This window comes from Halichoerus grypus, chromosome 3 (genome assembly GCF_964656455.1).
Source record: "Halichoerus grypus chromosome 3, mHalGry1.hap1.1, whole genome shotgun sequence".
Classification (NCBI taxonomy): domain Eukaryota; kingdom Metazoa; phylum Chordata; class Mammalia; order Carnivora; family Phocidae; genus Halichoerus; species Halichoerus grypus.
In genome coordinates, this window is record NC_135714.1 from 87,342,274 (window position 1) to 87,359,484 (window position 17,211).

At 38.4% G+C, this 17,211-nt stretch overlaps 1 protein-coding gene across 1 annotated transcript in view; it reads right to left on the reverse strand.

Moving 5' to 3' along the window:
• Positions 1-16,964, reverse strand: part of DKK2 (dickkopf Wnt signaling pathway inhibitor 2) — a 96,546-nt gene extending 79,582 nt beyond the window's left edge. Inside the window, exon 1 of the mRNA XM_036094750.2 lies at positions 16,050-16,964. Coding sequence (XP_035950643.1) covers positions 16,050-16,271 — 222 coding nt within the window. The 5' untranslated portion in view covers positions 16,272-16,964. The remainder of the gene's footprint in view (positions 1-16,049) is intronic.
• Between the last annotated feature and the right edge of the window lie 247 nt (positions 16,965-17,211).

Consider the following 17,211-nt stretch of genomic DNA (forward strand, 5'->3'; position numbering starts at 1 on the left):
TGATTGGATTATGTGTCTCCACTTCATTTTTAATTCTCCTACCCTGCCCCCCAGTAACCGCCAATCTATTCTTTGTATCTCCAAGCTTGGTTTTTGTTTGTTTATATGTTTGCTGGTTTCTTTCTTTTTTAGATTCCATATATAAGAGACATCAGACAGTATTTGTCTTTCTCTGTCTGACTTATTTCACTTAGCATAATGCCCTTGAGGTCTATCCATGTTGTCACAAATGACAAGATTTCATTCTTTTTATGGCTGAATAATATTTCATTATATCCAAATATTCTATTTATGGCTGAATAATATTCTGTTATATATGGAATTTTATATAATTTCCATTTCTATAAACAATTTCTTTATCCATTCATCCATCAGTGGACACTTAGGTTGTTTCCATATCTTGGCTATTGTAAATAATGCTGCAATAAACATAGGGTGCATATATCTTTTTGAGTTAGTGTTTTTGTTTTCTTTGGATAAATACCAGAAGTGAAACTGCTGGATCATATGATAGCTCAATTTTTAATTTTTTGAGGAACCTCCACACTGTTTTCCATAATGGCTGCATCACTTTACATTCCCACCAACAGTGCACAAGTGTTCCCTTTTCTTCACATCCTCATGTACACTTGCTATTTCTTGCCCCCCCCTTTTTTTTAATAATAACTATCCTAACAAGTGTAAGGTGATATCTCCCTGTGGTTTGGATTTGCATTTCCCTGATGATTAATGACATTGAGCATCTTTCATGTACTTTTTGGCCATGTGTACAATGGCCTGATAACCTGATAGCCATCTAAATCTCATTCATTTAAAAAAAAAAATTAAGTGGTCTCCCTACTAACTCAGCAAGGCAAAATCATTCTACATTAAAACTGTGATCAAATAACTCTGAATTTGAAGCTAAACCATCACAGGACCACAGATACCATATGTTGAGCTTTCTCATAATGTAACTGTTCAGTTTTCCAGCATCTTCTTCTTGCCTGTCTTTCACAAACATTTACTGAGTGCTCTGCACATGACAGAAGCTCATAAGGCATTGAGAAGATTAAGTGAGATAATATAAAGTTCTTGGCATGAAGTAGGTTCTCAACAAATGTTAGTTGCCCTATCTTCTAGAAGCAAGGTATCATGTATTGCTCACCTATCTGACCTCACTAATGCTGGCTGGAGGATATTGCTAGGAGTTCACTGGAGAAGTATAGTGACACTACACATGGATAAGCAATGATTATGACAGAAAGGTCAGCTGATTTTTCCCGCTTGATTTTGTGAGTCACAAGTAGCTCTGAGTCATGCTTGTTCTTTTCATGTATTTTAGCTGCAGATCACCACTCTTTCAAATCCTTATACTAAATCCCCTTATGATGGTTGCAATGGACTCATCGTTAAGCCTGAGAGTCTTAAATCTGATAGCATGCATTCAAAATCAATAATTTGTTCATTGCTTTGGTCACCCTGCCTTGATTCCCTAAGATATTTTAAATGGCCCTTGAGAATTCAGAGCATCTTGGTCTCAACAACTATCAGGACATTCTCTCCAGGGGCGCCTCGGCGGCTCAGTCGTTAAGCGTCTGCCTTCGGCTCAGGTCGTGATCCTGGGGTCCTGGGATCGAGCCCTCTATCAGGTTCCCTGCTCCGTGGGAAGCCTGCTTCTCCCTCTCCCACTCCCCTACTTGTGTTCCTTCTCTGGCTGTGTCTCTTTGTCAAATAAATAAATAAAATCTTAAAAAAAAAAAAAAGAACATTCTCTCCAGTTAGTCTCTGACTCTCCCAGAAGTGGAGTTAAAAACAACAACAAAATTACTGGTGAGGTTGGGCTGCATTCTTCTTTATTGACGGTTACTAAGAACCAGAATTATATTTTTTGGTCTAACTTAATTTTTTTAAGTGTCAAGCCGTCAAATATAGTTGCTCTTTTGTGTTGAAAGCTTGTATATTTCACACACTCCAATCCAATTTGCAATCAATCACTGGGACGTCAGTGGCGTAAGACCTGAGTGCTGGCACTTGTGCTTTTAACAAGAAGAACCAACAGAGACTAAAATTCAGTTACAATATGCTGCAGCTGGTGTGGCCAGGACCTCACTGGAATTTAATTTCGGGAAGATTTTTCTTGTTAAAAAGAAAATCTTCCCTCTGAAAAGTGTTGGGAAGATAGCAGTAGGGCAAATAAGCAAGCAAAAAAATTTATAAGGATTTCCAAAGAACATTTTGGAAGCATCGTATTAATTTGAATAGTGGCAAAAACATTTTCACTGAAGTTCAGCAATTTAGCTTTTTCGCTGAAATTTTAATAGAATGTTTGCATTAAAAAATAACTTTTGACAGACCTTTTTGTTTTTCTGACTTCAGTGTACACATTTTAATTAAGTGGCATATAAAGTAATGTTTATCACCAGACGGACTTTAGGGAATTGCCCTGTGTTTGATTTGTTCCTGCCTCTTCTTTCAGGAAAAGAGTGGGTTTTGGGTGGGGAATGTGCTGCTGGCTTGCATTCATTAAATGCTCCTGAACACCATGATCCTCTGAGAAATAGTAACCATATTACATAAATTCTGACCAGGTTCTTCTAATGGAGAAGACCTAATTACAAGATAATATAATATATATATATACTAATATATATATATATATATATTAAATTTTAAGACCATAAACCCAACTGATGGTTTCCCACCTTAAAGCAATCAACATTGAAGGGTTTACAATTTAAACCACAATACTGATTCCTTGACTCAGATTGTCTTTTGGAAGTTTTTGGAATTGCTTTCAGAAACTATACCACATTTCTTTGACATCCTTACCTTCTGTGGGGTTTTTGGTTTATGGAAATAATATAAAGCCACTTGGAGCCAAGTATTTTAAATGTGGTATGTTAATCAGTATGTATAACATTGTTTGTGGTCATAAAGTTATAACCTAAAATAAACATGTAAACTATTTCTGAATTTAGTTCCAACAGAAAATCTAAGTGACAATATCAAAAGAATGAGTTCTCTGCAGTGACTAATTTGGAAAAATAATATTTCAGTGTGGTTGTTTAAAAAAAAATCTATGACATCATTTTAAACTTGTATCTTTATCAAATTTCTTCCTTTGATGTATTTTAGTACACATTCCATCCCTCTTCCCTACCTGAGGAAGATCTTGTCCACTTTACTGAACACACCCTCTCTGCAATTCCATTTTTAGGTCACCAGACTCCTATCCTCCTACTAGTGCAACTTTGTTATTTCTTGCCGTTCTAATTCCTGCTAAGTCTACCTCTTCCCATTAATGTTTCTTTAGTGCTTTATAAATGATAAAATTAGGATCAGACCTCCTCAGGGAATAGTGAGGCATTTACAAAGGGAAAAAAAATCAAAATTTAATTCCTTCTAAAATATTTAGAAAAGAAAAAGCAGACACCACCTTTTCACATTATCACCATATGTCCACCATGACCAGACTTTTTTCTTCACTGTTTATAGAGATGGTCTTACTCTTCCAGGTCAGCCTGACTGTTCATCAAGGGAATCAGAGTGTAATCTGTGAAGAATGACTAAAATAATTTGATTACATTTTCTCTTAATAAGGAAGGGATCTTACATAGAAATTGATACCCAGGTTTGTTTTATTCATGCTTCACTTAAAACAGAAAGCAGGATGTTCCCATTCTTAACATAATTAAAGTTAAGATAATGAGATAACTAAGCAATGCAATACAAGTGTTCATTCTCAGAACTCTTCGTAAAAAGGAAAACACAGCAGGTTGTCCAACTTTAACATCGTATTGGAAACAGGAATGAACCAGACCATTTCTGGGTACCTCTTTCAATCTTAAAATTCTAACTGGATTCCACAAGAAGACTGCATTTGTCTTTATGGTTACCTATTTCAAGGACCCAGCATGGCATCTATGTCAAATGTTTGTTTACTATGATTATAGCATTTAATACACCTAAGAAGTAAATAAGGAATTAGCAAGTTGACTGATCCAAAGAATTTAGTCACATCTGAATCTGAAATGTACCAATAAAAACTCTCTAGCTGATTTCTCTGGCTTCCAATTTATACAAGGTGGCAGCATGGCTCAGTGATTGGGTAGACAGACTCAAGCAAGACTGCTTAGTTATAAATCCCAGCTCTTTCACTCAACAATTGTGTGGCCCCAGGGACAAAGTAGAGAGAAACAAAGTAATTGATGACATTGTATGCCATGTCAAGAAGTTTGGACTTCATGCTCTAGAAATAGACATGAGATGGAGAATAGCCTGATCAGATTTTTACTTTAAAAAATTTCACTTTAGAAGTAGTATAGAGGATGGTTTAGAGATGTACAAAACTGTTACAATATTGTAATAGCCCATCAGGAAATGATTATGGTCTGAGTCAAAACAATGACAATTGGAGGACAATAAAGCATCAAAAGAGATCAATATTAAGAAAGAAGTAGAATCCTATAAATTAGAGAATAATTGCTTTAGAGCAGGGATAAAAGCAGGAAGCCTAGACTATTTTTAGCTTAGACAAATGTTTGGGTGAGATTCCAGCACTTGTAACTATGAATGATCAGAGTTATTACATTGTTCACTAGGAAATGCCTCCTTAGCAATACAATATGTTTCCAACAGCTCTGAAAATACCCACTTTCCTGTTTGAAGAATTTTGACAAAATGTATTTCCTCTGTCACAGTCCATGTGATTTCACATCCAGACAACTTGACTACAATTGGCTATTTCCCCAAATTTTATCCATTCTGAACCCCATAACCTATAATGTGTCCAAAATATGACCCTCAGGTTTAGTTTCAGAGCTTTAAAAATATACTTACTTCTATTATTAAGACCCTTATCATGCCTTTCCAAGATAGAACATATAAATAGTAACACATCTCTGACATGATAGGAAAAAAAAAAGGTATAGAGCTCTCCTTGAATATCATGGACAGGATTTTCTAACAGCAAGCAAGAGAGCAGTTTGTAGCATGCAAGAATAAAACAAAAACAAAAACTAAGTTTTAATCAGAAAGGTGAAAGTATTACCACTGGCACTGAAATCTTTGAATAAATCCAAGAAAATCAAAACAAATAGAAAAAAACCAACAACACAAAACCAAAAAAAAAAAAAAAAACCTTCCACTTTCAACTTCCTACTTATAAAAAAAGACAATCAAGACAGAAACTGGATTTATGATTCCAGAATCATAAAATCCAATTAGATTAACTCATTCTTGGGTTGATTCTAGCTAATTCACATTTGTCCTTCATAAATTCAGAGTGGAAAGGTCTTAATTTTGTTTTGCACAAAATAATCTCTAATGATGTTAACTAAATAAGCAATATTTTATACTTGGCGAAGAGCAAGGAAAATACAATATTATTATTATGAACTAACATTTTACTGATGAGATAACTAAGGTTTAAAGGTGTCAGGTGATTTCTTCAAGGGCAAGCATATAAAAAGATAGGCTAACCAAGTCTTCTGAATTTATATCCCATGCTCTTTGAGGTTCACCTTCTGTCCCACGTAGAAACTATAACCATCTTCAACTGCATTTTCTCAGAAATAAAGTATGACTGTGCACATGGCATACGCCCAAAAAGAACAATACTAATGTAGCATAACAGATTCTGAGTAAACATGTCTGAAACATCCAAGTACCACATGCAGTATAGTTATTGGTCACCTATTCCTAGAAGTGGAGAGAGAGGCAGAGTTTAAGTACATCTCAGGTGAAGAGGTACACCACATAGAGGCCAGAGGCTGACACACTGTTGCAGAAGAGAAAGTGGGAGAGGTCTGAGACAATGCACGCTTCTGTCCATGAAGAATCTACCTGCTCTGCTTTCTACCTCCCCTTACTGGGGCTGATCCTAAAGTGCTGCTGATCTCCAAGCATAGTACCCTGAGTTCCATGCAGAGTGAGTATCAAATGAGGCAGAGGTTTTCAAACCACAGGTTTTGATCAATCAATTCAATGAGTCATGACCAGCATTTTAAAGAGACAGAGAGAGAGAGAGTGAGAATAGAATAGAACAAGAGACCAGCATAGAACAGAACAGAAGGAAAGGACTAAAATTTTGAAAATGTCTCACTGCATTACCCATCATAAGAATATTTATTTTTGAAGCTTTTTTTTCAGAGGTGTGTGTGTGTGTGTGTGTGTGTGTGCTGGGTCACAACATAAAGTATCTCTCTGTTCGTGCATTTCTGTCAGAAAATTTTTAAAGCCTTTAGCCTCTATCCTAAATGATACTTGGACAAAGGTCAAGCAATCTGTGTTCCCAGAGCCCACCATTATTTTCTTCCCTTCTTCTGTGTGCTCCTACTGTTCTTGAGCAGACTCTCTTCAGCCAGGCTTCTTGCTAATCATGTCATTAAGTACCATGACTGAAAAAATGAGCAAGGACAATATACGCAAAGCCACTCCCCTTCATTAATTTTGTTTAAATCCTACTGACACAGTTGTCATAATGACATTGTACTCTTTGATAATACATTTTGACATACAAAATTCAGAGCTGAAAAAGAGCTCTCGATATAATTAACTCCCACTAGCTTTGAATCAACTGAATTTAATTCTTCTGTAGAGCTTTGCTATTATGGACTTAACAGAAAGCATTGCTTTTGATTATTTGGAAGACTTGCATTAGAAGTCAAATAATCCAAGTTCCAGGAGAAATTCTTTCGTCACAGGCACTGACTGTAGTACATTGGGGCAGACCAGGAAACATCTCCTAGCATGGTTCCCTCCTACATAAAATGAGTTAAATGAGATGATTTCTACTGTATCTGTCAGCTTCAACTATGCCCACTTTAGTCTGTTGTACAAGGTCTGGAAACCTGTAGATGATAAAAGCTTCTCTTGGTTCTTTCTATAAAGTTCTCCATCTTGAATAATGATGAATAAGTACATTTGAAGAATCCTCTTACACAGTTATGAAAGCACATTTAAGCGTCTGTCAGGTTGAAAGTAAATGTTAAGGTTTTTCCACACTAAAAATTAACAATTATTTCTAAAATAGCAAATAGCAAAAAAATACTCTGTGGTAAGTAGTTCAAGGTATAAAAATAAACATTATATATTGTTTAAAATGTGTATGTACATATTATAATACGTAATGTTTTATAAGCATAAATTCTAGATTTGTGCACATTCTAATCAGACATGCGTTGTTTTAACAACAGGTCTATCATAGAGAAAAAAAGTGGAGGCTATTTAAATCCCAAGCATTCAAATATGTAGGGTTCATGGGAATCTACATGGCTTTCTTTCATCACCAGTGAGTGATGAACAGACCAGAGCATGAGAAGAATTTGGGCAATGAGACTTGATTCTTACGGCCTTCATTAGACTAACCTAGGGTACTGTTTACCAGGTTTTATTATTGGCATGAGAAATCATAAAGATTTGGTTGCCTAACTCCTGACAATTCAGACATAAAATGTATATTTTTTGATATGGATATGTTTGTTTGTTTCTGGAAAGACTTCCGAAACTGTTGAGCAGGTAAGGGGGCTCAGGAGTTCAATCAAACTAAGGGTAGATTTCTGCCTATGCGACAGATGATTTCCAAAGAAGGAAATCATATCAGCAAAAGAGAGAGAGTGGAACAGAAAAAGAAGAGGACTAAGGAAGGGACTTGAGGAAATGCCCACATTTATGGACAGAAGATTGTAGAGGGAAGAAAGAAAGAAAAAAAGAAAGAAAGAAGAAAGAAAGAAAGAAAAGAAAAGAAAGAAAGAAAGAAAGAAAGAAAGAAAGAAAGAAAGAAAGAAAGAAAGAAAAAGAAGAAGAAGGAAGGAAGGAAGGAAGGAAGAAAGAAAGAAAGAAAGAAAGAAAGAAAGGAAGGAAGGAAGGAAGGAAGGAAGGAAGGAAGGAAGGAAGGAAGGAAGGAAGAAAGAAAGAAAGAAAGAAAGAAAGAAAGAAAGAAAGAAAGAAAGAACCCAGAAAGGAACATGGAAATATGTGGCAACAGAAGTAAGGGGATAAATTAAGTGTTAAAGGAGAGACTACAGAGTATAGAGGATGATTTTTGGAAAGAAGACCTTGGATTTCAAGAGATAAATTAACCCAATGCCTGTTGAGCCAAGTTTCAAAGGGTTAAGATGAAGTGAAGCTAGAATGAGCAAGTGAAGACCATTATTTGAATGTGAGCTGTCATTTCAGTTGGTTTTAAACGACAATTCCCCCCACCCATCCTCCCATTTGAATGCAGTCTTTTAGCTCATTATCAGATAGAAACACTTATTGGCAAATAAGCTTGGCAGCTTGTTTCTGATCCGTTAAAAGAAATTTATCATGTACTTCAAAGAGATGACTTTCACTCTTCGTTTAACATTGTTAAAATATTTCCAGATTACCTGAATCATGAAAGAAATAGCTCAAATAAAACAAAGAAAGTGAAGGGAATGGAATGGGAATAATGAGCTCCAAATTTCTGAGTCCTCCTAGTAGGACAGCTGACACTCAAAGAGGGTTGTAAACCTTCCAAATTCTCAGCAAGCTCTCTGGGCCCCAGGCTGTGCAGAAAGTGTCAAGAAACTTGCCTTTGCAGAGGCTATCTCACTTTGGAGAATATCAAATTAATGCTGTTGGCAGCAGACTCTGACATGTTGTTCAATTATTTTGGTTCCTGTGGTTACATAACTAATATTGCCGTGGCGGTTAGGACCTTCACTTACTGCGATTATATTTTAATGTCTGCCATACCCTGGCTTCTGTGTGATTTCACCAATTACTCAATTATATGCTATTTTGCTTACTTTGTACGAGACAGCGCTGACTCACCATCCCTATGTTCACATTCGATACAAGAAATGGGATAACATATTTGTGTGTGCATTTATTTTGTCTTGTTTTGTTTTACAATTCCTGGCCTTGGTGTAGAGTTCATTTGCTTCCCTCATGGACATCACATGCATTTATGTAGTTGCCCCTGCCCAATTTGGCCGGGGGAAGACTGGACAGCCACTTTCTATTTTGTGTGCGAACACTTGGCCTTACCTATTTCTGTAATGGTGGTAGTAATAATGACATTAGCACAGTAAATAAGTGTACTTTCCTCTCCTCAGTCACGTAAGTATCATTACTCTTACGGTTGCTATTGTTATTGTATCTTATTTTACATATTTTTTAAAAAAGCAGAGATTGAAGTGCCTCTTTCAAAGACATTAAGCTGGTTAGTGGCAAGACAGAAGTTAGAACCTGTTTGGAAACTATAGTGTTGTAGTGTTGCTACAGATCATCTGATTCTCTGAAAGGCAGCTAGGAGTCAAAAGTAAGGAAGACGTGAAAGCAATAGTAGGCTCTCACCCTAGATAATTTTTCCCCATCGAAGCAGAGTATGAGTGATGCCCGCCAAACCAACTCACAGTCCTTGTAGAGAAGTCCCTGAGAAGACCTCTGCCTGCTGTCAGTGGGCACCTGGTAGTGCTCAGATGCAGGGAGATGGATACTGGGGAGTGTGTTTTGCCATTCTCCTTTTAACGCTGTGTGACTTATACAAACTGCATAACCTCTCTGTGTCTCAGGAAAAATATTGTTTTATCATTTATAAAATATTTCATCACTTCTAAAAATAAGGATGATAATAGGACTTGCCCTTTGAAGGGCTGTTAAGAGGCTCAAAAGAGTTAATTAAAATGAAACATCTGGAGCAATTCATGGCACAGAGTAAATAATAAATGGAACCTCAAACTATAATTTAATGTGCGTTATAAGTACTTGTAAGCCAGTTAAGGAAATGATATGTCTGAAGATCACTCACTTCCTTCAGTTCCTAGAAAAAAGAACATTCTTACTTGGAATGATAAAGCATAATATGGAGAACTAACATCTTTTAGGAAATGTTTGGATAGATCCACCATTTTAAGAAATCAAGCCTCCTAATTGTGATGCTTTGACTGGTTTTGCCACTTACTGTACTTATTCACTCATTGATTTTATACATTTGTTTGTTTTAGACCAGGGTGGGGTAGTTAAAATTGGTATGACTATGAAATATGTAACTATTCTCTATACCAAATTATAATACATAAGTGGAATCAATTAAATTAGCACTGTAATATATTTAAAAGGATATCTGATGCACATTTGTCCCTTTTATTTGTGGAGGAGAGAGAAGTAATGGGTTTTTAAAAACTTACTACTTTTGTGCTTTTTCTGATTTCATTTCTACGTTTATTATTTGGAGCACATAGATAAATTTAAACTAGTATTAAGATCCCACAGATATAATCTGTTATACAGATTCAGTGGTTGTGGAATCAGGATTGAAGTAATAATTCTGTTTTTTAGTGCCTACATAAGCTAATTACTTGAGTTAAAATACAGCATTTTCGATCTGATACTGAAATCCCTCTGCCTTAACGTTTTCTCTGATTCAGTTTACAAGGATTTATGGGATGAGCTCTCCCTAAGGACATTTGATTAGATGTTGGTATCATTCATGGCCTTCCATCATTGGTTTGAACCCAAAGAAGTGAGCAGTGACCCAAAGTTGCTAGCATGAGAGACACGCTGGGAAACCACTACTTAAAATATTTGGGTGGTGACTTTTCTTCCTGTGGACAGATGTTCCTATCAAAAAAATCTCCCATATTTTATATCACTTGACCTCTTTGTTTGGGAGAATGATTTATATTTGTCCTGAAAAAAGAAAAAAACAACAACAATTAGAGAAAAATATGTTGCTGTTCTCTAGTTCCTGGCAAAAGTGGACAGAGGAGGAAGAGTAAATTAACTTCTGCTTACCTTACATGGTAATACTAAATTTTCATTATTCATTCCATATTTAATCTATGTTATCTTAAAGCAATCCTACACAATGCAAAAATCTATCCACTAACTGTTATTAATTTTGTTTCCTTTTGGGTTCCGCCTCAAATTAAAAAAAAAAAATGACTCAGTAAGAATCACAGGCAGACACAAATATCGCATAAATCTTTTCAATTATCAGATAAATAACTAGGAGCAGCTTTATCTCCTTTATTGATGAATACAAGTAACTAGAAGTCCAATGAAGTAAAATGACTTTAGAGGGCTATCAGGGAATCACAGATAGAAATAAGATTGTAATCCATTTTGATGTTACATCAATATCAAAGAATGAATAGCCAGAAAAGAGTGAGTCTAAAATGTAAATACGTTGATTTTATAAAAGACCTCTATAATTTAACAGGTTATTTTAATATCCATTCAAAATGATTGTGCCGGGAAAAGAAGAAGAAGTGGCAATATTCTCCTAGAACAGAATATATCAGTTACCTTTCTATTACATTGCTTTCTCTACTTTAAAAACTATAAGATTTGAAACATCCTGGGAGAAGTTTGCATTACAGGGGAGTACTAAAGAAGACTCTGGTAGGGTCAAAGTCACAGCTGGAGTGAGTTTAAGCAAACTTGTCCCTTGCTCTCTCTCCTCTAGCACAAAAATAAAATGATAGATGCTCATAGATTATCATTAAAATACTTTTCTTGCTATTCACAAGGTCACCTTCCACTTGTATCAACTATCAATTTCTCTATTATTCACAGTGAAGGAACAGGAACCTTACTGTGGATTGTTTCAAAATCTTTCTATTTTGGAAACTTTACATTTTGAAAATGATTTGCATTCCCGATTACACTTAGCGTCAGTTGATGTCCAGAGGAAATCGCAGATATTTACTCTCTAGCAGGAGAAAGTTGGGCTGGTGTTAAAAAAAAAAAGTCATGGATAATTTCAAAAAGCGAAGTGATCACCTATAGAAAATAAACTATCTAGTTTATATATAGTTGTTTTTGTGAGCACTTTCATGAGTGTTTACGCATACAAGTAGATGTGGCACTTTTATTTAAGAAAATGCAGTGCATAAATATTGGTACTCTCTAGCCGACTCCCTCAAGCTTCTGTTTCAATGCATTTCAAGCGTTCTTTATTCACAGCACAACTTCGTCCAAACCTGTCCAAATGTCCAAGTTATATGAGAAAATCATAGAATCTAAATTTATGTTAAACCAGTTTTCAGCTTCTTTTTTAGAGATACATGCCAAGAAGCTTATTTACATTTAAAACATAATTATTTTCCACTGTTCTACTCATAACTTTTAAAAAATATTTAAAAATCCTATAGCATTGCATTCAAATTAATCTGCTTGTCTCAAAAAGACAAAGCAAGGAGTAAAGAAGACTAAAAGAAGTAATTACAAGCACAAATCCAAAAGGTTTTCCATTTACAAAAAAAAAAAAAAGTGAACTGCAAAGATAAATTGAGTTTTTAAATTGCTTGTTTTCAGTTTGTTCTTAAGGGTGGCCGATAAAAGTTGATCACCTCAAACTCCAGAGGTGATGTCGAGCAACAGTGTACTTATTCAGAATATATGTATCCACATGATATTGAAAATTTTGTTTAAAATGCCTTTTAATTTAGAATGTTTGCAATAATCTCTTTAGAAACTGAAATATATTGACATGTATATACATTAATAACAGTCCACAACTTAATTTATCCCATATACTTATACAGATGTAAACTATCTTTTAAGACCCATAAGGAAGAGATGAAAACAGAAAGTCAGATTAAAACATATGTATGAATAATTCAGCAAAATCATTTTTGCTCCTTCTGTATCAATCACCTGAATACTGCCATATTCAATTTTCTGTCATTTTCCATCATAACTTATAACTGTATTTGAAAGCAAACCTAAAAATGGAATTGTAACACCTCTGAAGAACAGTATGTTCTCTTTCTGAGCTCTCTAAATCTTTCCTGAAATTCAAAGGCATCTTTTCCAGTACTGATTTACAAATAATCCACCTTGCCTCCAGAACAAATAGAATTCCTATACATAAGAATGTTTACCTTATATGAAAACAGACTACATTGAATGAAGAAAACCTTGGGGCCCATTTTGTCTCATTTTTACTTTTGTAGATTAGTGAATTATTAAATTCCTTCAATAATTTATTCTGCAATCACAATAAATTTTTGCTTTAATTCTCTATTCTCAAAGTAAGTCAGAAAAAACAGACAATTATTCAATTTTCACTTAAGGAAAAGAAGACCAAAGACTAAGTTTCTAAAGTGCCTACTTGAATTTGCATCCTACAGTTTCCTGTTCCTGAATCCTGTATCTCTGAAACACATACATTTCAGCATCAGCAGTCAAGGATGGGGGAAGGAGAGACAATCAACTGATCAGGCCTCAGGATGACACTACTTAATTAGCTAGTTTGATCAGGTGGCACTTTATTTCCAATCTTCTCAATCAATCATATTTTTCTATTCTGATGGATAAAAATTCAGCTCAGCTACAATTCAATTCTAGATTTTTTTTTCTCCAAAACAGGATATGGCATCTTCCTGTTTGAATAGTCTTTCTAACTTCCATTCCATTATTGAAAATGAGAGTTCTAAGATTTTCAGAAACCACATAACTAGTAGAATAAAGAAGGTAAAGAGACCCATAAATATTCAAAGAATTCCTCTTTCTACTTCAAAGAAGATAGATTTTTCTATTTGTTTCTTCATAATAGTATACATTATAGATCACCCGCTAAGCAAGTGAGAAGCAGAAAATAACAAAAGATAATCCTCCTATTTTCCAGCTATCTTACTTCGATTCAACTCAGTGTTTTATTTTATGTTACCACTATCTCTCATAAATTAACATTTTCTCACAAACCGAACATCAAATCTTAAGGATATTGGTATTACAGTTAAGTAAATATAATGAAATATATTCCACGGAACCACTAGGTTATGGAGAGTATATAAGAAATTCAACTCAAAAAGAAGAAAGAAAGGAAGGAAGGAAGGAAGGAAGGAAGGAAGGAAAGAAAGAAAGAAAGAAAGAAAGAAAGAAAGAAAGAAAGAAAGAAAGAAAGAAAGAAAGAAAGAAAGAGAAAGAAAGAAAGAAAGAAAGAAAGAAAGAAAGAAAGAAAGAAAGAAAGAAAGAAAGAGAAAGAAAGAAAGAAAGAAAGAAAGAAAGAAAGAAAGAAAGAAAGAAAGAAAGAAAGGAGTTATACTCATTTGTAAAATAAATAAATTTTCCGTTTGAAGACATGCAAATAGAGTTGCGACCTCTTTAAGGAGCAGATATTTGGAGAGATAGCGAAATAGACATATCAAAACATAAGACATAAGCTAGATTCTGGGCAGCAACCCTCAGTTTAGTCCATGTAACCCCATGGCTAATGACAGTTCTGACATAACTGATAATTTGATTCAGGAACATCAAGTGTTGGGGCCCAGTGGTGATAAAAACAGAAAGTCTTTTACAGAAACTCACAGAACGTACATGGATTAGAATCGAAAGGAACCTCAAAAGATCATTGGGTCCATCCCTCTGTCCTTGGCTGAACTAAGTAAATATCTAGCTCTCTTCAACTGATAAGGTGGAATTTGAAGTCAATACCATTAGAGAAAAGTCTTATGATTTGGATTGACAGGATCCTTTCTAAACTTTGCCTCATTTCATGATGGATGTCTAAGAGAATAGAAAGTTATGTCCATTACTATCGAAAGTGTCAGGGTGTTTCGGAGGGAAGAGGAAGAGGGAATGAGAATGCTCACATAAATGTGGAGGTATATGCACATGTGCGAGAATGTGCAAAGGATATGTATGCATGTAGTATGTAGGCATATATATAGTTTATTTCCCTTGAGACCTGAAAAAAAACAACAACAACAACCTGTGATTGTAGACTTTGTATTCCTTTGAAAAGATAGCTGAAATGGTTGCCATTTCAAAGCCTAGGAAGCATTCTGGAACTGCAAAACTAGCAAAACTGTCCCCGTGAGAGGGCAGTAGGGGGCCAAGCGCTGCTAACTTTCCCCTCGCTGTCCCTGCAGGACTGGCCCTTGCTCTCACCCTTCACCCTGCTGCCTGCCTGCGCTAGCGGCAGGGGCATGGAGGACACCGAGAGCTCGCACGGCGGCTGCAGCGAGCTCTTCTGATGAAACAAGGAAACCCAGGATCCGTGCGGCAACGAGCCACCTTCACGGGTTGACAGTTGTGCTGAGAGGTGCGCGTGCTGTTTGGCCAACTAGCTTTCAGTTTTGGCTTCCTACAAAAGGAGCAGAAAGGGGGAGCTGTCGTGGTTCCCGGTGCCCACAAGGCCCCCCTCTCTTGGCCATTGCGCGCCGGCCACAGCGGGTGCCGAGTGTGCACGTTCGTTTTACGGTGTGTGTATGTTTGTGTAACTCATTGCAAGCGACTGTCAATCTATCTGTCTATCTGTCTGTGTGACAGAGAGACGCCCTTTTGCAAGAATGACTCCGGGGTCCACCTTGCTATATCGCAGGCACTCCGGTCGCCCGCGCTACGATGCTGTCACTGTTACTTCATCTTATTGCTCCCTCCTGGATGATTTATTTACGAGGCTACAGAAGTGAGAAATGGCGCGTCTGTTGAAGTTTTCTGTCTGTGACCTCACTTCTTTGAAGGAAGAAAGTGGTTGCGAGGGGAACAGAACCTGAAAGGGGGTAAATTCCCCCTCCAGATTGTGAAATGTAACAGTAAAGAGACCAGGATCTGGACCCAGACTGTTCGGATTGGAATCCCACTCTGCCACTTAACATTAGCTTGTGTGCCTTGGGCAAATTGCTTAATCCCTCCATAACTCAATTTCTTCACTGGCAAAATGGGGAAAAGTAACCGCGCCTAGTTCATAGGGTTGTGAAGATTAAATATATGTAAGCGCTTAGAACGGTGCCTGACCCAAAATCGTTGCTATGTGTTAGCTGCTACTAACATTATCATCAGCACTGCCGTGGTAAATCTGGAGAAGGACCATTCCCCACCAGTACACACTGGATCTTGTACCTGCCCATGTCCCCAAGCAAAGGTGGGAGAACCCTAACCCGCCCACTCCACGCCCTCCAGAACCGGCAACCACCAGCCACCCCCACCCACGAAGAGCTGCTTCCGGGAACCCCTCCCCAGCTGCGGGGCGCGCCACACCTGGGGGCGCACTTGAAAGGTTGAGGGGTGCAAAGGCAAACTACGCGCTCTAGAGCGCTGGTGCCTACCGCTCTTGACTATAGAGTGTATTTGGAGTGTTTTCCTACCTGCCCCAGGCTTTTGCCTTTCTTACTGCCGCCGAAAGCCAGTCCTTGGTATGTGCCCGCTGATCGATTGGCGGCCTGGGCAGGCGTCTCCCCGCCCAGGGAGGACTTGATGGAGTTGAGTTTGGCCCGCGAGCTGCCGAGCTGTGAGCTCTCCACCATCAGCACCGCGGCCAGTAGGAGCAGACAGCGGGACGAGTCCTTGCCCCGCATCAACGCGGCCATTTCCCGGCGAGGGGTCCCCGGGGAGGCGCAAAGCCCGGAAGGGTGCGGGTCAAGGGGAGGAAGGACCCCAACACCGGGCCCCTCACTCGCGGTGCGGGGGCTCGCAGGCTCTGTTCCCCCAACCCAACTTGGCTTCGGGGGCCCAGCACCGTGTGAATTCAGTCTCACGCCTCAGACCAGGAGCGAATGCGACCCAAGCAAGACCCGCTTCTCCACCAGGGCAGGAAGTTCTGCAGGAACTGGAAGCAATCAAAGGCGAGGCGCCTTCTCGCCAAGGAAGCGTGACCCGAGGTGCAAGAAGACCCAATCCCACAGACCGCACCGCTTCAGTTGCTCCTTGCCCCACACCACCGCGTTCGCGCCGGATCTCCGCGGTCCAGTTCTCTTAATTGGCTCTGGAGGGCCACACCGCTTCCTTCTCCTTCGGCCTCAGTTGCTTTTCTCTCCTCTTTTCCTTCCCGACCCTTTATGTCTCAACCTTTGCAGGACACAATGATAGCGGGCGCTATAAGGGGGATCAGGAACGCCCCAGACCGGACCCTTGAGGTCTGAGGAGAGCCGAGGTCTCCCACGGACGCGGGCACAGTCTCGGCGAAGTGTCGCTCCCCGGCTCACACCCGGCAGCCTACCGCTGCCGGCGACGCAGCAATGCCCTGGGAGCGGTCGTGCGCGCCGCGCGGTCTCGCTCTCTCCGTTTGCACTCTCACCGCCGCCCCCTTTGCTTTTTATAGCTTCCCACAGTGGGTTTTTTTTTTCCTCCGCCCCCAATTCAAGAGTGACAAAGAGTGAAAACGTTTCTCTCACCCCCCACGTTCCCGCCCCACTCCTCTCCTTCCCCCCCCCCGCGTCCCCCCTCCTGCCTCTCCCTCTTGTCCCCCTCCCACACCCCTCTGCTCTCCACAACAATTGAGAAAATGGGATTCATTCCCAAAGGAACGTG